At 52.6% G+C, this 22,041-nt stretch overlaps 8 protein-coding genes across 8 annotated transcripts; 4 read left to right on the forward strand and 4 right to left on the reverse strand.

Moving 5' to 3' along the window:
- Positions 1-68: 68 nt before the first annotated feature.
- On the reverse strand, positions 69-2,168 carry MRS44_008464 (uncharacterized protein; the record flags this gene model as incomplete). Its single annotated transcript, XM_065620938.1, has 4 exons — positions 69-351; positions 610-1,138; positions 1,195-1,697; positions 1,771-2,168. The coding sequence occupies 4 exons, from the start codon at positions 2,166-2,168 to the stop codon at positions 69-71; spliced, it is 1,713 nt and encodes a 570-aa protein (XP_065477010.1).
- Positions 2,169-3,394: 1,226 nt separating this feature from the next.
- On the forward strand, positions 3,395-5,970 carry MRS44_008465 (uncharacterized protein; the record flags this gene model as incomplete). Its single annotated transcript, XM_065620939.1, has 7 exons — positions 3,395-3,410; positions 3,490-3,838; positions 3,962-4,186; positions 4,243-4,475; positions 4,533-4,878; positions 4,929-5,493; positions 5,569-5,970. 7 exons carry the CDS (start codon positions 3,395-3,397, stop codon positions 5,968-5,970), a joined length of 2,136 nt encoding a protein of 711 aa, XP_065477011.1.
- An 806-nt stretch (positions 5,971-6,776) lies between these two features.
- Positions 6,777-8,129, forward strand: MRS44_008466 (uncharacterized protein; the record flags this gene model as incomplete). Its single annotated transcript, XM_065620940.1, has 2 exons — positions 6,777-7,867; positions 8,057-8,129. 2 exons carry the CDS (start codon positions 6,777-6,779, stop codon positions 8,127-8,129), a joined length of 1,164 nt encoding a protein of 387 aa, XP_065477012.1.
- A 3,289-nt stretch (positions 8,130-11,418) lies between these two features.
- MRS44_008467 (uncharacterized protein) lies at positions 11,419-12,512 on the forward strand (the record flags this gene model as incomplete). Its single annotated transcript, XM_046284072.2, has 2 exons — positions 11,419-11,883; positions 11,952-12,512. The coding sequence occupies 2 exons, from the start codon at positions 11,419-11,421 to the stop codon at positions 12,510-12,512; spliced, it is 1,026 nt and encodes a 341-aa protein (XP_046131909.1).
- A 293-nt stretch (positions 12,513-12,805) lies between these two features.
- MRS44_008468 (uncharacterized protein) lies at positions 12,806-14,983 on the reverse strand (the record flags this gene model as incomplete). The annotated part of the gene is made up of 1 exon (XM_065620941.1): positions 12,806-14,983. One exon carries the CDS (start codon positions 14,981-14,983, stop codon positions 12,806-12,808), a length of 2,178 nt encoding a protein of 725 aa, XP_065477013.1.
- Positions 14,984-16,292: 1,309 nt separating this feature from the next.
- MRS44_008469 (uncharacterized protein) lies at positions 16,293-18,118 on the forward strand (the record flags this gene model as incomplete). The annotated part of the gene is made up of 3 exons (XM_046283618.2): positions 16,293-16,580; positions 16,640-17,763; positions 17,824-18,118. 3 exons carry the CDS (start codon positions 16,293-16,295, stop codon positions 18,116-18,118), a joined length of 1,707 nt encoding a protein of 568 aa, XP_046131911.2.
- A 119-nt stretch (positions 18,119-18,237) lies between these two features.
- MRS44_008470 (uncharacterized protein) lies at positions 18,238-19,536 on the reverse strand (the record flags this gene model as incomplete). The annotated part of the gene is made up of 3 exons (XM_046279486.2): positions 18,238-18,753; positions 18,805-19,426; positions 19,475-19,536. 3 exons carry the CDS (start codon positions 19,534-19,536, stop codon positions 18,238-18,240), a joined length of 1,200 nt encoding a protein of 399 aa, XP_046131912.2.
- Positions 19,537-20,088: 552 nt separating this feature from the next.
- Positions 20,089-21,825, reverse strand: MRS44_008471 (uncharacterized protein; the record flags this gene model as incomplete). Its single annotated transcript, XM_065620942.1, has 1 exon — positions 20,089-21,825. The coding sequence occupies one exon, from the start codon at positions 21,823-21,825 to the stop codon at positions 20,089-20,091; it is 1,737 nt and encodes a 578-aa protein (XP_065477014.1).
- Positions 21,826-22,041: the final 216 nt, after the last annotated feature.

The following is a 22,041-nucleotide window of genomic DNA, read 5'->3' on the forward strand; positions in this document are numbered from 1 at the left end:
AAGGAGAGATGAGGCCCACTGATATCCGAGCTTGTCGTACATCTGGTTCCCGAACAAGGGGAATGTGGCTAAAGCGGCGACTTCCTGGTTAATAGGTTCTCAGCTGACTGGCCGGTGTCTGCGATGGACTCACCTGCGAACAGACAGCGCACAAAAGCATTGGCCGCAAGTGCGCTCGCCGCATAGAGGGGATACGCGTCGACCTGTGCCTCATCGTCAGCCCCAACCTTTCGTCCGCGCCCCCACACGGTCCACACAGCACAACTCAAGGCACTGGGCTGTTGCGAAGCTCTTGGCTCGACGACACTGCTTACTAGGAAGGTAAAGATACCGGTAAAAACCAGCAGATTCCTGCAAGAATGCACAGTTAGTGGCATAACTCGTGCAGTGTCCATGGTAGAAGTCCAAGAACACCACCCTTCCGAACCCCATCGGTGCTGGTAACCGAGACAGCACTAAGTTGTGGCGAGCTGCCGTCAAATTCAGTGTACAGAGGTCTTTGTTAGACCGGGAAATAGGCGCCCACCCTATATCCCGCTCGCTGCCATGCTGGCGGACTGGCGTGTAATTGAACGACAAAGGGCAATCGGAGTGGGGGCCAGCACTCACCCTGCACCAAATATGCTTGACCCGATGATGGGCACGATCCAGTGAACATGAGGGAAAGTTGTCCATCCGAAGGTGAATAACCCAATGGTAACAAGGAATGAGCCGCAGATGGCGGGTGGGAGCCGAAATTCGGGCTCGCTGGACACCTGAGTACCCGTCTCTTTCTCGAGGTGAGCGACAAGGCAGCAGCGAATGCCGTGAAACATCGGGTCCGCAGCCCCGGCTATGAGCGTGCCAACTAGGATACCCAGGAAGCTGAGGCCGACCTGCCACAGGTTGAAGTCGTGGGCGTTGCGGAAGACGAGGGGGAAGGCGCCGAAGAAGAGGTAGAGAATGCCGAGGAGGATGGCGGAGAAGACGCACAGGTTGAGGACCATGAACTCAAAGATGAGCAGCTGGAAGGGCCGAAGGAGAGAGAGGCCGATAGTCCTGGCAATGGACTTGTTGACTTTTTCCATAGGGGCTTTCCAACGGTCGTCACCAGTTTTCTTTCTCCTCGCCCTAGCCATGTCACGGAGAATGACGGGGTCTGCGGCCATTGATATCAGCAATCCAGCAGCAACTCGAGGATTAATTGGCACTCACGATACGTCTCTGGCACCAGGAAGACGACCAGAACGAGCTGGATAAACGCCCAGATGAGCAGGACGTAGTACGTCCACCGCCAGTTGACATGAGAGTTGATGAAGCCACCCAAGACCGGGCCTAGGGCGGGCCCAAGAAACTGGACCAAGGAGTAGAACAGCATGGGGGCCTGTAGTTCATCGCGGTTGAAGAGGTCGCTGACGGTGCCGCCGGAGACGGCGAGGAAGGCGCTGCCTGCCAGCCCGTCGAAGAGGCGGGCGACGAGCATGGTGGCGATGTTGTGGGCGACGGCCTGGGGAATGATCCAAAGGACGTACAGAGTCCAAGCGATGAGGTATATCAGGCGACGGCCAAAGAACTCGCTCAGGGGACCAAGGAACATGGGGCCGAAACCGATGCCCAGCACGTATGTGGAGATGCCGAGCGTCGAAACGATACGAGAACAGTTAAACTCTGCGTCCATCTGAGCGTACGTGGAGCTGTAGATGGAGCTAGCAGTTGTGCTGGGACAACGTTGGTATGACTTTTACATCGTATACTGGCGCATCGTATGCCGGCGGAAAAGGAATCACTTACAAGCACAGGCCCGCCCCTGAAAGAACGCTCAGGATCAACCATTTGCGTGCCGTCTTCATACTCCGTGGAGACATGGGGTCGGCATCGCCACCGTCAAATACCACCTCAAACGGGTCCTTGTCATTCGGGGTCCAGGAACCCGGGGTACCGGCTCCCCCATTGGCGATGTTGTTGTTCTCACCGGGGTAGCTGTCGCATCGGTATCCGTTCTGGGACACTGGGTAAAAGACGGCGGGAGCCGTGGAGGGCCCGATGTGGGTGCTTTTTCGGGCCCTGGTAAGCTCGAAGGCATGGTCCTCCGATTTCTGCTCCATATTGGAACTGGTGTCGGTCTCGGTGGTGGCTGGCGTGGTGCCCTGTCGCTTGACCCTTTCGCCATCGGCCTCGGCTGCCGTCATGATGGTAATATCAGGGTGTTCAAGCCCAGGTTTGGGTCATGGGCTTTGTGCTTAGAACCAAGTGATGAGTGTTCTTCTCAACGATACTGAAAACAAGGGAAAGCAAGAAGGAAAGAGAAATCAGGCTTGGCCACTAGGTGGTGATCCAAGTGTTGTGGTTTGTGGCCCTCAAGCTCGAATAATCTTCCTACAGATACCGACCTTATAAGGGCTGCGAAGTTCATTGCATTTAGATGGACTCGCATAATTTACGGTCCGAACAACAAACCGGATGGCTCTCAGGTCGTGTCAGACAATCCATACCTGTTCAGCTGTTCATTTACCACCGAGGTACGGGATACTGTGCTTGGTACGCGCTCCGACGATGACCCTGCAAATTTCCGGGCTTCGCTTGTGGTCCGGCCTGTGGCGCCGAACGAACGTGGGGCTCGGCCCGAACTTGACATCGAAGGACCATGTTTCGGAGATACTGAGGTATCGATCGATGACAGGGTACCGCTCCCAAAACACCGAAAGAAGGGAGCAGGGAAACCGTTCTTTATTGTAGCGGGAAGTCAAGGGCAGATTTAAAAGCAGGTCCTCGTTGTTCGGTCGCCTATGAATCTCCAGTATGTGAGACGGGGCGGCTCAACCCCAATTCGAAAAGGGGGTTGCAGACCTCGGAGGAAGGCATGTCTGTACTATGTAGGACGCCAATACCATTCACGCCTCTGTACGATAGAGCCTTTGTCAATGTTCCTTTGTGAATTATCTGAACGGCGGATTCCTCCTCAGGTTTGTGATGGCTTCGATCGCAGAGCTTTCACCTGGGGAATCCAGATGCCTCGGCCACATTGGTGTGAATAAGGGAGCGCACGGACCGCCAAGCCGGCGAAGTGGGCCAGTTCCAGCGAGGTTCAGCCAGTTCTGGGTGCCCAGAAGTAGGGCTCCCCGCAAGACCGGTTGAATCAACCAAAACAAAACAACCACAACTCCATCAACTTGAGACCGAACCCATCGTGCCCTACGCTTGCACGCACCGTTCAATCAACAACATTCCGTCTCCATCAAGGCTCTCGAACATGGAGCTTGGCGTCCCCAAGAAGCCTTCCTTCAAATAGACGCTTATCTGGATGAGCTATTCGATGGAGGAGAATAATCGGTAAGCTGTTTTGTCTGGTTTCCAAAGAGACTGTTGCGGAACCATTGTCTCATTGGCTTGACAGGTCTGTGACCGCTTGCCAGCGATGCCGGGACCAAAAGGTGAGAAGGAAAGCATGATACCGTGCCCAGAGCCGCACTGTCGCTGATCAGATTATCGCCTGTCACAGCTAAAATGCAGTCGCCAACGGCCGATATGTGTGCGATGCAGACGGTTGGGCGCCTGCTGCATCTATCCGGCTCTGGCAGACCGCAGACGTACCAATCCGGCTCGCCGATCGTCAAGGCCACGGACCTCTTTGCACAGCACAACAAGGCGTGCTCTTCACGGAAATAGCCCTGGCTCTCTGGATCGGGACGCTGAAGCCAACCGGTCTCTGGTGGAAGAACTACAACGTAGCAAAGTCACTACGGAGTTGCCTCGCCAACCACAAGATGCCACAGGGGACCAGGGCCACCTTTTCTCTGCCACTAATTCCCAAGATGAAGTTCCTTATCTGGACAAGCTCCCCAATAGCTTCAATTTCGAGGTATGTTGTACGCCATCTCCTGATTCACTACGCCAAAGCCTATAACCATCCCCAGCCCACCACTCGAACAACAGACAGGGCTAAGTATCGCGACTCCATGTAGTCATACTCGACACACCTCAGGAACACCGGCCCATCCATTTCGAGTGCAAGCCCGGATCGAGGCAGCGTACCAAATGCCTGTTCGCCGCTCCCTTCACGGGCTGTGGGGCTTTCTTTGCTCGAAATCTACTTTGCCAGAATCTACAACGCTTCACTTCTCTTTTGCAAGCCGATGCTCTTCCAGGAATACATTGAAGGGAAATTGCCAGACTACCTACTGAAGGGGATATTTGCGCTGGCTTCGCTGTAGGTCCTCTTTGCTACTTGACATGACCAGGAGGCTAACTCCACGACTGGGATAGATTCCTAGCCCCCCAAAATGCCGGCGATGCTCGAGGTGACATGTCCGAGTTTTCCGAGCTCAGAGCCCTGAGTGTTTTCCACGTGTGCAGCGTGCCATGGGCAGAGGACTCCATGAGGGATGTTATGGGACTGATCATGCATGAACCGACATTGCACATGGTTCAAGCGCTGGAATGTCTCACTCTGTACTGGTTCGGGCGTGGAGACGCGTGGAAGGGGGATATGTGTCACGGTATGATCCTCTCGAACCTTCTGGGCACACACACTAGCTAATCGTCTTGTTTCCTAGCCCTGGCGTATCGCAGCTGCCGCGCTTTGGCATACGGCCAGAGAAATAAGGGTCGCAGCGCCAACTCTCCGCCTCCGCTACATGCAGAGCTGGAACGACGGTGCTTCTGGTCATGCTGGGCTTCCATGTGCATTATTGCACAGCCAGAGCCGTATCTCAGATCGGCCTGGCTGGAGACGGAAGGAATCCCACTGCCAGGACGGATTGACAACACGTCAGTCGGTTGGAGAGTTGTTCTCGGCGTAACCATGACCACGGAGTGGAGGCCCTCTGTGTCGGGCCAGAGCCAAGACGCCACAAGGTGCCTACCATTCTCTGCGTCCTTGGTGAAGGTGGTGGGAGTGTGGTAAGCTCTGGTTATAGCCAGTCAAGTACCCAGGCTAACTTTGAGTTTAGGGCAAAGATCCAGCAATTCGTTGTTGAATCCAAAAGACTGACAGTCGCAACGAAGTTCGGGAGATTGTCCGATCTGTCGTCACTTGCCTCGGCTATCTACCAGGAGTTGCCTCGTCAGGATCACCCAACGTCGGCAAACACCACCTTCACAGACACCCACCTTTTCCACATGTTGGACGCACTGTGCTACATGTGCCAAATGGCTTTGCACTCCACTGTTGTCCCTCTGTTTTCTGGCTCATCGCTCGATCCAGGGGCAAGGCCCGAGGAAGTGCGAAACAGTGCAAGGAAGGTTCTCACCTACGCACAACGATTCGCGACATTGCTCGACTCCTATCTCCGAGCTCCACTTGATGTTTCCTACATCAGCCCTCTCGTTGGCTATGGTGCATTTATTACAGGAGGGGTCATCATCGCCCACGAGATGGCAATTCGGAACAGCTGTTCTAGCGGAGATTCATTCCGGTGCTCTGCAACTTCAGGGGGGGCTGGTCTATCGACTGTGCGAGCCATTCTTGACCTTTTGGGCGCGCTCTCTGTGTATTGGAGAGTTTTGCAAACTCCTGTAAGTCTATCAACTTGTCTCATGTCTGTCCTCGCTCGACCTTTATGCTAATGCTGATTTCTACGTTGCATCTAGAGGGAAAGGCTTCGTGCAGCTCTGGCACAAATCCCAACTGAAGCCGCATGTCAAAGCGCGCCGATGGCTGGGGCAACAAACATACCAGAAAATGTTGTCACGGATCATGTAAGGAATCAAGCCCTGGTCGGATCCGATCTTTCCGTACTTCACCAAGGTGGAATGCCGCTGCAGCCTTTGGCAACGATTGATAGTGCCGGAGTCGGGGCCCAAGAAGGCCTTGCAGGCTTTACTCCGATCTCAACCGATCTCAGGGGGCAGGATATCGACCAACCCAAAGATTCAATGGAGGACCTGAATCTGGACCAACAGGGACTGGAGTGGTGGAACTTGACTTTCGCAGAGGCTGGATTTGCGCATTTTGAAGGGCTGGAGCCCTTGAGTGGTTTTTTGGGGGGGTGAAGGCACAGTTCCAGAGCAGACCCGGCTTTGACCCAAATACCGACTGTACCGCAGCGGGAGTCTGCAGTGGGTGGCATGCGGTGTTGGCGTTGATATTCGGTGCAAACGACGTCTTGCATGCCCACTTTAGTAGCTAATCGTTGCACCGGTTGGTCAGGATTTACGGTACAATACAATGCTAGTAGTACTGTGTATACACAAGGCCTTTAAAAAGAGGATGGCCTGAAGGGCCCCTGAAGCTCCCGAGGTTCAGCACCTATCACTTGAGGCCAATTGCTAGGCTTAGAAGGCGAGGGCGGCGGAGAAAATCATTGTGCAGTCACGAATTGAACAGGGCACGCGCGAAAGAAGAATCATTTGTACTAACTACTTGGCTATCTACATTTGGAAGTCGAACTGCTTGTTCTTTCCTCCGGCTTGTTGATATCTTGGGAAATGACGAAGTTGTCGCGAAGGGGTGGAGCGTTGGCATGTAAGGCCCAACAAGACGTACCATGTCCGATATTTTCCCGCCATGGTAATTAACCCCGCCTCCAACCCAAAATCCCGAGCTCTAACCCCGACCGAATGGCGCTCGGCCCGAAATAGGGAGCGTTTGCTAGTACATCGCTGTTCCGAACTGGTCTTGACTCGATACGCAAAAGTTGGATATAAATGGGTTGTCCGCGTGAGCTCTCCTCCACATTCACGTCACCTCCACACTTGGTTTTGGCTCGCGATCCTGACTCGACACGCACGTCTCCTCTTCACTTATCTCACTCACCCCTTTCATCTCCATACTCGACACTTGGCAGTCTTTGCCCGCCATGGCCTTCCTGATGAAACATTTCTTTCCGCGTGATAGCTCCTTTGGCTACGAAGCCCTGAGAGCAGCCGCCTACAGCAACTACGGAGGCGCCGACGTGGCAGAGGTCATCGCCATATGCTCTCTCATCTCTCCCGGCGACGAAGAGAGCTGGATGCGCGAATGGAGAGTGGCAGCCGACCGCGCTGTTCGCGGTGCCGAGGCGAGTTTGTCCGCGGGCAACAACATGAGTGCGCAGGAGGCCTTCCTACGCGCCTCTAACTACTACCGGACGGCCGAGTTCTACCGACGACGGGATCCGAAGAACGACGAGGTGGCCGAAGAGCTGACCCGGCTGTCCACCGAGAGTTTCACCTCAGCCATGAAGCTGACAGCGCACAACTTTGACGAGATCCGGATACCATACGAGAAGACGATACTGCCTGGCTTTTTCGTCAGTCCGCCTGGACCTCCGGTCCCGCGCCCCACCATCATCTTCAACGGCGGGTTCGACTCGGTCAAGGAGGAAGCATGGTTCGCCATCGCAGCGCCAGCATTGGAGCGCGGGTTCAACGTCCTCGCCTTTGACGGTCCAGGGCAAGGCGAAGCCTTGAGACGTCAGGGCTTGGTTTTCCTGCCGGATTGGGAATGCGTATTGTCCCCCGTCGTGGACTACGCTCTCAGCCGGCCCGAGACGGCACCGGACAAGATCGTCATCTTCGGTTGGAGCATGGGCGGCTACCTTGTTGCGCGAGCCGCTGCCGCTGAGCACCGCGCGGCCGCCATCGTTCTCGACGACGGCGTTTTCGATTTTGGAAGCGCCTTCCACCAAGAACTGCCGGGCCCGGCCCGCTGGATGCTCAACCGGCACTGGGACTTCCCGATCGAGCTTATGACAAAAATCATGATGAGCCTCTCGACAGGCTTGAGATGGGGGATCCTGAATGCAAAATGGACCCTGGGGGTGGACTCGGCTGCCGAGGTGTTCCGTGAGGTCACCAAGTACACCGTGAAGGGCCTGGTCGAGAACATTACGACTCCGATGCTGATTTTGGATGCACCAGATGACCATTTTCTAAAGGGGCAACCACAGATCCTGTTTGACAAGTTGAGGTGTGAAAAAACCCTGGCCCAAATTACAAGAGTCGAGGGTGGAAGCACGCACTGCCACCAGGGAACCTCGTCAAGGCTGCACCAGGTCATATTTGACTACCTTGTGCCAAGAATGTTTAAAGCTTAGGTATTGGAGTTGTTGAGCTGATCCAACTATTGCAAGTTGTGTGTAATATACTATAACCTTAGCCTTCAAGGTGCGCGGCGAATCTGCCGGTTCTACGAGAAGCATCACATCGTCAACCTGGCTCGCAACGTGTGACGATCGTGGGGTCCCCAGGGGATAATCCGGTCGTGCTGGGTTTATGTTAGCAGAGGGGATACTAGCGTTATCTTAAATAGGGTATAAGTCACGTCTGGTAATATGCTCAAAGGTATTGAGTGTAACTAAGTTGTATTGATAGCTGAGGTAGCTCGTATATAAGAAAGTGCAAGTGAGCGTGTTCTATATACTTAAGTGTTTAGCCTTGGGCCGACTATGCTTGGGAGCGATGTCGTTCCTGGCCCGCGTCGGTCCTAGGCCGACATCGGTCTTATGTCTTGTCGGTCTTCCTCTTGATAGGTCCGTTGCTTCCTTTGGGTGTGGAGGCGACGTGACGTAACCGCGAGGGTCGTAATAGGACTAGCGACAATGAGGAGTGCCTTCATAAATTCCTCGCTCACGAGAATGCCATCCTTGGGCAAGTCTACAGTCCCGTTAGATCTGTAGGTATGAAGGTCGTTCTGTAATTCGACTGAGAAAAGGGTACCAAAGTATTGGTGCGGGATGATTCGGATGTCGATTGTATCTATGCTGGGTCTGATAACAACGAGATCTAGGTCTACCGGCCGGATGGCCACTATCTATCTATCTTCTGGCGCAGCTATCCCATAAAGAGCTAGGCTTCAACTATGTAAAAGAACACTATCAACACCTCATAGCATCATAGGCAGCTGCAGACATTCTGGCAAAGAACCGAGTTTGACTCAGAGGTAACGCGTCTCGCGGTAAGCCAGGTGTACTCAGAAGTAATCCGGGATCCAGGACGGGAATACAGGGTAGAGGCGGATGAGAAACACTCTCGCTCAGTGAGCAAATGACGATAGGGGATATCGGATGCCATCTTGCCCGGGAATTTGCAAGCCAGGGGCGGGCTGGCTCGACAGCGTACACGATATCGTTGGAGCCAACGTAGTTTCTGCTGAATGTGTTCTTTATTATAGTTGAAGCCCGGCCCTTGATGGAATAACTGCGCCAGAAGACAGAAGACAGGTCAAGGGCTCGAACAAGCGGTGGGGGGTGGGCTTCCGAGCAACCCAACGGAAACAACACAGGCGTAACTCCAGGAGGGCACTTCTTCTTAGCACTGGTATTACTATCTCAATTCAGGAGAGGCAAAAAGTGGATATTCAGTGAGGTGATTTAGCCGAGGACAAAGAATACGGAACGTCCGTCTAAGTTTGGGATCGTCGTCATAATGGTGTGCCAAGCCAGAGCTGAGCCGTCTTGGATGTGCTTGGCAACCTTGTGGTCGGAGCTACCGGCTCAGTGACGTTGCAATGCCTAGGGGAGACAAAAAACACGAAACTGGCCCATGAGCTTCAGGATAGCCATAACACCTTTAATAATGTCTTAATTCATATGAAGATTGACCAGATAATACTTTAAGATCTGCTATTGATGAATATTTAGATTTTAAATAATATTCTTTGTGGAAAAGTAGTTAAATCAGTGACCAATGTCAACACAATAGCGGTGATTTGGTAGCGTCCGTCTCCTGTTTTTTGTTACCCAGAGGAATGCGTGATGAGCTGAGCCTCGGCGCTGAGACAAAGTTTCCATCTAACGCCAGCCCCAACTCAATTTCTATCCAGCCAAAGCTGAGCCTAGAGAATTCGTTTGAGGGACATCGGCGTTGCGCGATTGTGTGGCGTCATTATCGAACGCTTACCGAAGCTGGTTCATTCTGCTTTGGCGTCATTCGTCCTGCTTGTTATGGGCAAAGCAAGATATCTGGAAAACTATATATGATCTACAATCCCCCCTCTTCATTCTTTCATAATCATCACAACCACCAATCACCCCTGAAATACAACCTGAAACAACTCATTACAATCAGACCTCTTCAAAAGGATATTCTGCCAGAACAACCATAAAGACCCACTTCTACCCAATCCCGACAAGCAACTCTCAATCAACCACACAAAACAAACACTGAAAACCACTTCAATATTCACAATGTGCCTCCCCGTTCCACGAAGACAGCCCCGCGGCGTCATGGTGGGCCCTCGTCCAGTCACTGTGGTTCACCACCATCATCACGGAGGCCATATGGGCGGAGGACGTATGGGTATGGGAGGTCCACGGATGGGCGGCCCTCGCATGGGTGGAGGAATGATGGGAGGAGGGCGACGTATGGGTGGACGTCGCTGCTGAGCGCCTTGCTTCTAGCCTGAGTATCAGCGGCGATCAAGAGCTTGAGATACATGTTCTTTTTGTGTATTATTATAGAGCTTTCAGGATGGGAATCGAATGTAACGCGTTTTATTTGAGTAAATATCGTTCCTGAATATCGTGTTCCTTGTCATGGACCGTTAGTTGCGGAAACATAAATAGAGGAGATTCTCGATTGATATGAATGCGCATTAGATAGTGACAAAAATTGATATAAAAGTGAAAAACACAAGATTTCGGAAACCATAAGTACGCTCTGAACATTCAATACTATTTATATCCATTATAATGGGATATTCCGGCGTGATGGGCGTTGCATGATGCTGAAGTGGCGCTTTATGATCCCGAAGTGGCTGTGTATCGGATCGGAAGCCGGGGGGGCAAAGCCGATCCGATCCGGCTTGATTTATGGAACGAGTCCGAAGCCAACGCCGGTTTCGATCCGGCCTCCCGGATTGAAGTTTCAAGTCTTGTGGCTCGGGTGCGCAATTCATCAGTCACGGAGGCATCTTTCCAAAGTTTTACCGTGGCCGTTAATCCCTTACGGTACCTGGAATACTTTGACTGAAATCTCTTTGGTTTTTGACTCCCTGAAGCTATTTGGAGATTTCCTGTAGTATAGAAGTATGGAACGAAGCCTCGTAGATCTCTTTAGATAACATAGGCTTCAAAAGTAAATATATTAGTATTAATATGCCGATATATCGTAGTTCTCTTTGTATCTCTTGTTACTGGTTAATCTTTTACTATAAAATATCAGCGAGGATACAACTTCTAACAGTGACATTTTCATACTGGGTGGAGTTGGCGATCCTCCTGAAGCAGCGCGGCCCGTTGCTACCCTTGTACCACACCATGGCTGCATGATACCCGAAGACATAAAGAGTTTCAACTTCGGCTAAGGGCTTCCCGAAAAGCTGCAATTAAGAGGTCTCTTGGTCCTGTCCTAGCGTTAGAAGAGATAGTCTTGGTCCTTCCTCGTGCCATACATATTTAACTTTCTATTCCTTCTCAAGAGCAGGCAAAGTCCCATATTAGCCTCCTCGAAATTACAGCCTACTCATTCTAAACCTACGCCTTTAATATTCCATCTCAATTACCATTACCTTACGTCAACATGAACTTCTCTCCTTCGTGGCTCAAGGCAAGTTTTTTTCGCCCCGGAAAGAATAACCAGCATGGGTCTAACAGTTTGAAGGTGGAGGAAGGGCTGGGCGGTACCCGTCCCGTGCTTAGAGGAGACGCGGAGGAGATGACTTCTCAGTTCGCCGGTCTCCAGGCTCTCCTGGCCCCAGCCGATCCCCAGCCGTACAGCACAGTATCGACTCAAGACAACACTTACGAAGGCACCAAGTATCGCATCTATAGTCCACACCGCGAAACCAACGCCCAAGACAGGCTTCCCATAGGCGTTTTCTTCCATGGCGGTGGCTTCGTCCTGGGAGATCTTGAGACTGAGGATGCGCTTTGCCGAGCAATTGCTCAGAATGCAAACACTTTGATCATCAGCGTGAACTACAGAAAAGCGCCAGCCCACAAATCACCAGCACAGCTGCAGGACGCTCTCAAAATGTTCCAATGGGTGTGTTGCTCTGATCTTATCCCATGAGTGGCCGAAATGTAAACGCTAACAACACCAACACCAAAAAGGCATACCACAATGCGACGGCTTTGGGTGGTGAACCAAACAAACTCTATACCATTGGTACCTCGGCTGGTGGCGCCCTTGCCTTTGCAGTGGCACGCAAAGTCGCACTTGGCTCTGCGGAACTGCCCAAGGACGCCGTGAAAGGCATCGCTGCCTTCAGCCCGGTCATGTTCCACCCGGATAATGTGCCGGAGAGATATCACTTACAGCATACAGCATTCAAGGACAACGCGAAAGACACCCCGATCATCGACGTGGCATCCCTGATGTCCTTCTTCAATGAATGCAATGCGAAAGCAGACGACACCGACTACTTTGTTGGCCTCGATCAAGCCAGTCACGGCCTTTTACCCACGACGTATATAGTGACCTGTGGTTTGGACCCTTTGAGAGACGATGGGAAGATCGTGGCCGGTTCGATGAAGAGCCAAGGCGTCCATGTCAGAACTGACCATTATGACGGTCTGCCGCATTGTTTTTGGATGTTCCCTACCCTACCTGAGACTAGAGAGTTCCTGCGAAATGCCTTCTCGGGCGTTAAGTGGGTTATTGGGAACATGTAAGAGACTGATGTGATCATAAGAATAGCGGACAAGAGTGAGCCTGGAACAAACATCGTTTTCATCTTGCATTTCAAGATCTCTTTGAAAATGTGTGATGTCTCTGCTACTGACCATCCGTCTCGCATAACGTGATTCTGGGAAATTTCAACCCTGAGATACGATGTCTCAGGGTCTCAAACACCCAAACCTCGCCACTTCCGATAATCAAGGTACATGGCTCTAACTCTCGCTTCGGGGCAGGGAATCATCTTGGGACCGGATGTCGAGTAGATAATTGAAGTTGACCTCTTAGATTAAATAAGAAGTTCTCCTTCATTTTCCTGCCCTAAATCCCATGCAGGGTGTCTCGCATCTACGGTGGGGAAGAGAGGAATATCTTTATCGAATGTCTCAAACATCAGTGTCCTCGGGTACATGGGCAGTATCAGATCATCCATGCCTTGGAGATCGGTGCTCAAGCCAATCATCGGCTCGGTTCCGGAGCTGATGGACGATAGAGAGTTGCCGTTACTGCAACTAGGCAACCTTCCCGGGTTTATGAAGGGTGCATGGTCCAGTCTGGGTAGCCTGGTACAGTCCTGCTGCTCCTCGTGGGCCTCCTCCCTTTCTACCGCGACAGGGTAGTCCGTCGTTGTATCATCATGGACAACGCCGAAAAGCCCTCCAACGAGGATGCTCTGCCGTTCCATCCTGCGAGATTCCATCTTCTCGAGATACAGGCTGCATGCTGTCTGGAGATTATCGACGATGGCCAAGTTCCTGCTCGCCACAGCATCATGGCGGCCGAAAATGGCGAGCAATGCCCTTGCACAAGATAGGCTCTTCTCAAGGGGGAACAGGCGGCTCATGTCGCCGAGCTGCGCTAACCCAATGACCAAGGCTGCCATGAACAGCGAGTTGACCACAACTGGCAACCGTTTTGGAACTTCCTCACTCGTCTGGAGCACTCGAAGAAGGTCTACGGTGCGGATGGCGGAGTCAACGCAGGCGCGGGTCACAACCAAGTCGGAGGAAGACTCGGCTACTCCATTCTCAGCTTCGAGTGGATCGTCTGCAGCCACCTTTGACAGGTGTCTAGATACGTTCTCAATCAAGAAAGGTCGTGCGAGGAGCATTATCGTCCAGTAGTAAGCCTCTTTTAGGTGAAAGAGGCCAATGTTGGGAATCGTCCTCCCTCCGTCCACCTCGATAAATTGAGTCGGTTGGATATCATCAACCGCCAAGCCTGTAAGAAATTTGTTGGTCCATTGCCGGTGGTGTTCGGTTATTCTCTCTAGGATATCCGTCGAGACCATGCGCTTCGAGTATACATCGGTGAGAATGTCCTCGAAGATGGCGCATAGGTCATTGCAGGCAGAGTAGTTGGCCTTGGCAGACGTATCTCGTGTCTCGTGCGTCGAGGGCGGGCGACCAAGAGACGCACTCATGAACAAGTCAAGTATGCGTAAGGCTTTCCAAAGCTTCTCGCGTGCCGTATAATCGGCCAGGTCGAAAAGGGCGTTGATGTCACGCCGATGGATACCCAGTGCGTAAGCAGCACGCACCGCAGTCCCCAAGTACATAAAAGCTGCGTTCCTCCGCGAGGCCGCCAGAAGGTACATGGTTATGAGGATATTGGCCCGAACAGTCGAGAGACCTGGTTCTTCCATGATGCCCGAGATAGTCAAGAATCGCCCGTAGTTGAAGTATCGCTCGGCATCGTCGTCTCGATCGTCTGGGCAGGCCTGGGCTCCGATGGCGAATATGAGGAATAAGATGGCGCTCACTGCCTTTGGCTCCCGTCCGTCATCTATGGCTTGTATCCATCGAGACCAAACTTGGTACAGTTCCCGTTCGTCATATAGATTGAGCAAACAGTTGGTGGCGCGTAGATACCAGGTGATGAGATACTGGGCGTCGGCTGGCTCAGGTCTGGTTGGTGGCCGGCTCACCATCTCTAGGATCCAGTCTGACTGGTTGGGAGGTGTCGTCTCAATCAAGAGGTGACCCAATGGATCCTCTGCAAATTGGCAGGGCCCTAGGGACTCGCGGACCAAGCGACGGATGATTTGTAGGAAGGCAAGATTGGCGGAATCGCCGATGAACATGACTTTTCCATGGCCATCTTGGATCAGCCTTGATACCTGTGGGATGTGGGTGATGTCGAGGCCGTTGAAGCCGTGCAAAAGAGGACTGCTACTTGAGTGGGCTGCAGCAGAAGGCTCCTCGTGGCTGGCTGTCCACCTCAAACCAGACAAATTGTCCTGAGCGGGGATGTCGTGGACTTCGGGAAGAGCCCCCGGTCTGCTGATGATCGGGTTGATGCTTGAAAGCCGCGGCGAAGAAGTGAAGGTGCAGTCATCGGAGACATGGCGACTGCGACAGCGTCCGCACGGGTGGCAGCCATCACAGCGTTCCTTGCGGCGTTTGCAGTTGTCACAGGCCTTTGCGCACCGGCGACGCTCGCTTCTTTTGACTTTCCGCGTGGGCATGGCAGTGCTCATAGTTCGGATATTGTCGTTTACGATGGGAAACAGCGTAACAACAGGGGCGGTCTGCTCATCGTAGGTAGTGTTGGATGCTGGGGACGGGGCAAACGCGGATCCAGCACGGCGTTTATGGGACGCCCGAGTACCAAGTGCCCGTTAACCGACATGGGTGCTCACTTGCTGTATTCCTAGGCATGGATCTAAGCCAATTACTGTTAGTCTGGATCAGCCCGTTGTGGTAGCAATAGTGCACAAACAGATTGCCATTATAGTATCCTGATGCTCTGATAGCACTCTAGCAGTGGGTGGAAGTCCCCGCGCAAGTAACTCGGCAGGGATTTAGTCCCACAAGCTCCGAGTACTGGTGACACTCCTACGCTGCACTCTCTTTCTTGGCATTACCAGGCATCGTGGAAGCTGCATTTTACGATGAGATCTGACTGATTTTCCGCGATCAAGTAGGATACATGCGTCTAGACGACACAATGCCACGAAATGCTATGGCATACTCTGCGGGCTACTGTAGAAGCCACGGGTGATGTACTTGACTGAGCCACATAAGAGATGAGGGGGCGGGTACTGGAGTGAACTTGAAGAAATCAAGAAATCAATCACCTTTATCGCCACTGGCTGGACCACTCAACTTTCAGGTACGCTACCCCGGAAACGGCTAGGATCCTCGCCACTCCGGGGTCTGGGGTCTGGGGGACCGCCCTCTGGGGGCGGGGTTCTTGGCCAGCATGTCTCGCAGATGAGAAGCTGAGGGGTATCCCGATCCCGGATTTATCAAAGAAGGGGTCCCGACGAGACCCGGCTTCCGATCCGGGGTTCTGGCAAGTGCGTCGCTCCGAAGGGCCAGCGCCCCCATGACCAGTGGGATTGTGTGTTGCCCTGCGTTCATTGTCGACTAGTTAGTCCTTTCCCTGCTTTGGATCTGTCTCCCTTGTGGGTTTACATTTCCGAAATGTGCATCGGGAAGAATGTCCACGTACTTTGCGGGCTGGCCCGAACAAGCAAACACCCCCCTAACAAGCGTTTCGGATCCAGTTCAGCGAGGCCATAACTGCAGTGAAATCTAGACTCGGCGTGTTAGTCTCGACCTTCTCCGGTGATGTAGCTGAGACTGCTGAGCCGATGAATCGGCGTGCTAGAATCATGGTCTCGGACACACGTCTACATGACAGTTTACATGTATATATGTAATGTGATTTCTTCGAAAATGCTCTTCTTCCCAACTTCCAACCAAGCCTTCATTCAATCGTCACTTCACTGCTGCGCTCGAAATTCTCAATTCAGAACCCCATTCTCAAAGATGACTCCGAGCCTCGAAGCGACCTACAAAGCCACTGCCGCTGGCACGCAACGGGAATCAGGTCTTGATAATCCCTCCAACTGGGTTCCCGTCTTGGAAAAGCCGGTTTACAAACCTCGCAAGCTCCGAGTTGTTTGTGTCGGAGCTGGCTACTCTGGCTTGATGATGGCGTACAAGTACAAGCACCAACTGGAAATGAAAGAGCACATGGATCTGGTTATTTACGAAAAGAACTCCGACATAGGCGGAACATGGCTGGAAAACAGATACCCAGGTGTGGCGTGCGACGTAGGTGCTACCAAGTAAAGCAAAACTGGATCATGCCAATTAACATCCATCCCATCCAGGTTCCAGCTCATATTTACACCTTCCCCTTCGAACCAAATCCCGATTGGACTAGCTTTTATGCCGCGGGCCCAGAAATTTGGGAGTACATCAAGAGGACCACGGATAAATATCAACTCGATGAGCGTGTCCAGCTGAACAGCAAGGTTACTTCAACCATCTGGGATGAGGCTTCGGGGAAGTGGAGGATTGAGGTCAACCAGAACGGAACCGTCATCAAGGATGAGGCAGATGTGTTAGTCAATGGGTCCGGCATCCTCCATAAATGGCGTTGGCCGGAAATCAAAGGGCTGGACTCTTTCAAGGGCAGACGACTACACAGTGCTGCTTGGGACACATCTTTTGATTGGACCGGCAAGCGTGTCGCCATTATCGGCAATGGTTCCTCGGCAATCCAGATCTTGCCCAAGATGCAACCAGCGGCGGCCAAGATTGTCAACTATATCAGATCGCCCACTTGGATTTCGTCCAACTTCGCGGCAGAGCTCACTCCTGAAGGAAAGAACTTTCAGTACACTGAAGAGCAGAAGAAGGAGTTCCGGGAAAATCCCGAAAAGCTGCGCGAGATGCGCAAGCTCATCGAGCATCACTTCAACCAATTTTTCTACGCCCTTGTCGTCGATACTCCTCAGCAGAAAGCCGCGGCCAAGGTGTTTCAGGACGAAATGCAAAGAAGACTCAACCACGACCCCGACCTCTGCGCCAAGTTGATCCCTGACTGGAAGGTGGGCTGCCGCCGACTTACTCCTGGCGAAGGCTATCTTGAAGCACTCCAGGAGCCAAATGTGGCCATAGAGTTCTCGGGCATCAAGAAGGTCACCGAGACTGGAATTGTGGCTGCAAATGGTTCCGAGGAGGAGTTTGATATCATTGTTTGCGCTACCGGCTTCGATGTCAGCTTCACCCCATTCTGGGAAGTGGTTGGTAAGAATGGTGTCAAGCTTGCAGACCAGTGGCGGGACGATCCAGCAGCCTACTTTGGTATCTGCGCTCCCAACATGCCAAACTATTTCATTTTCAACGGACCCAACTGCCCGGTCGGCCATGGGAGCCTGTTGTCAGTTATGGATTGGACAGCCAACTACATTATGAGGTGGATCAAAAAGATCTCAACGGGCGATATCAAGTATGTACCCTCACTCTTACCTCTACTCATACGGAGATGCTCATACTAAATCTCAAATAGGTCTGTCACAGTCGATACTGATGCAACGGCTGACTACAACGCCTACACCCACGAGTTCTTGAAGCGAACCGTCTGGACAAGTGGCTGCCGATCCTGGTACAAGAACAACAAGGTGGACGGCAAGGTAACCGCCATGTATGCAGGGAGCATCATTCACTACAAGGAAATTTTGGAGAGCTTCAGGACTGAGGACTTCAACTTTGAGTACAACAGCCGGAACAGATTCAGGTTCATGGGCAATGGACTCACAGTCCTTGAAGAGAAGGGGGAGCATCTCGGGTTTTATGTCAAGTAGAAAAGAAGGTTACCTGTAGTGAAACTTGGAAGTTATGCTCTTAATACATTAACACTTCTTAATATTCTCCTACGGAGGCAATTCTGTAGCCAGAACCCCGGTAACTCTACGCCCGACTCTCATCGCCCGATGGACATAGGGTAGTCTGTCGTCTCAATCTTCTCCGGGTAGACCAAACCACCCTGACGACGCACCTCATCCATGACATCCATCACAGCAATAGTTTCACTCAAATCCATCTGCCTTCCCTCCTTCCTCCCTTCAACAATGGCAAACGCCGCCTCATCAGCCTCCCAGAACATACCCTGGCCCTCACCCTCCGGGTTCATGAAAGTCAAGAATCCATTGAACCAACCACTGCCCTTGCCGGGACCGGGCTGCGTCCACTTCTTTTCTTCGACACTCCCGTCGTTGAGTACGATCCTTGTAGTGTTGGGGCACTGTGGGACGTCGAAGAGCTGCAGCTCGCCTAGCTCTCCTTGGATCCGCACGCAGGGTTGGGGCTTGGGATCGCTACGAACACTTCCAATCCGGATGGACGTTGTAGCGATGGCGTGGGCGTCGCCACCAGAGGCAACGTCTCGGGGAAAAGTCAGAAGAATGGTGGTGCTCTCGTCCGCAGATGTTTGCTCATACTATTGCTATTAGTACGCGAGGCCTTGAAAGTATATGGCTCAAGAACTTACCTTGGTAATAGCAGCAGCGACCTTTGGGGGAGTCTTCTTAGCCTGGGTCTGCCAGAATACCAGGAACGGCCAAGTAAGACTGTAAACTCCAAGATCCAACAACGCACCGCCAGCAAGATCTGCGTTCACCATTCTGTGCTTTCCATCGCTAAAGTTGGCCTCGGGGGATAGCCTGGCACTGGCATCTGAAAACACCCTGTAGATCGTTCCCAGCTTGCCCGAGCTGATAGTCTCTCTGACATAGTTCGTCAAGGGAAAGTATCTCGTCCAGAACGCTTCCATCAGCAATAGACCCTTCTCCTTTGCTATCTCCACCAGAATACGCGCCTGCTTGGCATTCACCGTGAAAGCCTTTTCGCACAGCACATGCTTGCCGGCTTCTAAGCAAAGCCTGACATTCTGGTAGTGGTGTGAGTGGGGGGTAGCAACGTAGATGATTTCAACGTTGGGGTCCTTGACGAGTTCATCGTACGAGCCGTAGGCCTTTGCAGTCGAAGGGGCTCCAACATCCTTGAGGAAGGATTCGGCGCGTGCGGCTGAGCTGGATGAAGCTGCTGCGACGACGGTGTGCTTGATGTTGCTGACGTCTCGAGTCTTGGGATCAACTAGGAGATCTTTGGTGCTAGGGCTTGTCAGTCAATGGCTTCATTTTTAGCGGAGATGAGCATACAATGTAATTGAGATTGCACCAGTGGCAAGGATTCCCCAGCGGATTTCACGTGGAGCTGCCATTTTGTCTAAGTTTTCAGATAGATGGGAGGACAGAGGAGCAGTAACTAAACAATGTCAGGGGACATTATGTTGTCAAAAGGATCTTTCTCCTGAAAAGGCGCGTCGTCGCCCTTTTTAAAAGACGAAGCCCCTCACTCCCAGGGGTTGCTTGGAAGCCCCCCGCCGCTTCTTCGAGCCCTTTGACCAGCCCCTCACTCCCGAGATTGAACCGATTTTGCCGTTGTCAAATCAGCTTGCATAGAGTTGTGGGGATAGAGTAACCGGCCGAGAGTCCGCGAGAGCTAATGCCATATCTCCGACACTCCGCGAAAATGGTGCGAGGGAACCTCAAATCCTGATGACGTCGACAGCTCATTGTAACCGGCCGGCTAAATTCAACCATCCAAAGCAGATGAAGCCTGGGCGAACTTAAGGAAAGATAAGAGTTCGGTGTGACTCATGGTTAATAAATCATCAAAATCTCTTCTCTTCCAGGATCTAACTCTAAACTCTGGTCGTGAACGCCATACACCTACCTACCTATTTCCAGCTACTAACTAGGACATTCCTTTGTCACACAAGGCCCATTTGCAGCAGCCGGTTCCCAAACGCAACTAGATAATAGTCCCCATATACCAATCCATGGTTGGCATACCGCCTTTTAGAGTACTGATTGTTATTAGCCGTGCCATATTTTAAGATGCCATCAAACGTCTGGAGAGTCTCATCTTCCACCTCGATGGCATTGATGGATCCCTTGACCAAACGCGCCTTCTCGGGTGCCTGTGCAAAGCCCAGCAACTGCCTGACGATGTCAATAGCTGCTCGGCGGTACCGCCCGGCGAGGTCGTCCTGGCCCAGTGCCGCCATCGCCTGGGAGAGCACTAACAGGCCGTTGGCAGCGATGGAACCGGCCGAAGAGTCGCGGAGAGGACTCTCACTGTCGTTGATGGGCGCGTCAAAGTCCCAAAGCGGCACGTAGCGACTATCTATGGGTAGGCATTCGGGGGCCGTCTCTAACCGGTACAGGAAGTACTCGGCGAGACCGCATGCTGCCCGTACGAATATCCTATCCTTTGTTGATATGAACGTCTGTGCATAGCCAAGGATGGCCCACGCCTGGCCCCGTGCCCATGTAGATTCGTTGTCATAGCCCTGGTGCGTGAGACGAGCCTTTAGTTCGCCGGTTCGAGGGTCGATGTTGGCGACGTGACAGGTAGAGTACCATGGCCCTGTGTAGCATCTCTTGGACAAAGGAATAGGCTTCTCTTCGCGGAGATGCGACCGGAGCAGAACGTTTGCATGCGAAGTGGCTATATCGTAGAGTTCCTGCCCGTCAGAACAGTGTTCAGCAGCGTAGTAGAGTAGGTCCAGGTTACACAGGCTGTCAATGATGATGATCATATTCTCTGTCTGGTCGCGGATTTCAAGGTTCTTCTTTAGCAGCAAGTCCCAACTACGGATCGCCCCCGAGGTAGGGACGTATCTTGCGGCTAGGCTCCGTGCAGCGCGGATAATGGAGTTGAGACTCTGGACATTCCCATTGAGCTCCCAGTCCAGCCTCAAGGACGGCATGACGATGAACCCGATGTCATGGGTGTCGGTACGGTTAGCCATGCAGTGGAGTGGCCTGGTCCAGGTGTCACAGAGGGTTTGAAGGTGCAGCCGGATTGTCTCGATACTGATGTTATCCGCCTTTGGTGCGTCCTCATTGGAGATGCAGATCTTGCGAGGAAACCTGATGGTGCGCTCGAGCAGTAGGGATAGTGTGCCTGGGAAGAAGCCGCAGGTCCAAAATTCGGCCTCGCGTAGTGTGTAGTTGCCAGAATCTTCTCCCTCCTGGGGCACGTACTCGGGGAAGTAGTCTGGGAAGCGCTTCTCCCCCATCAGAGACTTTGTCGCCGTCCGGTAGACCTTGGCGAGGATATTCTCGTCATAGAGACCGGCAAGTTCATCACCGATACTTGCGCCTTCAGTCAACTCAGGACCGCTCTGGATTGGTCCATCTGGTTCCGTGGGAGAGCTGATTGGAGTAGAATTTCCTACCAGGGAGTCCTCGTCGCTGGCTGGTTGCGTTTGCGGAGATTGGATCAAAGGAGATTGCTCTCCAGGAGGCTGCTCATGTGGAAGCTGGGGAAGCTGTGGCGTCTCAGGCTGTACTATCGGGGGGACTTGAGATGAGAAAGGAATAGGATTCTCGAGTGATCCTTGATGATGGACAACAGCGACTGGTTGAGCTGGCTCTTGTTGCAGCACAACCTCTGGCAACGGAGGCTCCTGGGCAATACCGTTACTCTCCCCTTCGGACATCTTGCTGCCTTCGACGTCTTCCGTAGGGATTGAGCTTGTAAGAAAATAATGCAGACAGAAAGGAGATAGCTATAATAGCTTTGGGGAGATATTTGGGGCTTGCCAAGTCAACGAAGTCGGCGAAATCAAGGAGCACGCGGAAGCTGGGGGCCGGCTACTTGATGCTTCCTGTCCAGTGGCTCTTATTCAAAACGAGAGCAATTCGGCTTACCTATC

This window comes from Fusarium solani (assembly GCF_023522795.1).
Source record: "Fusarium solani strain SB1 chromosome Unknown bctg00000005, whole genome shotgun sequence".
NCBI lineage: Eukaryota > Fungi > Ascomycota > Sordariomycetes > Hypocreales > Nectriaceae > Fusarium > Fusarium solani.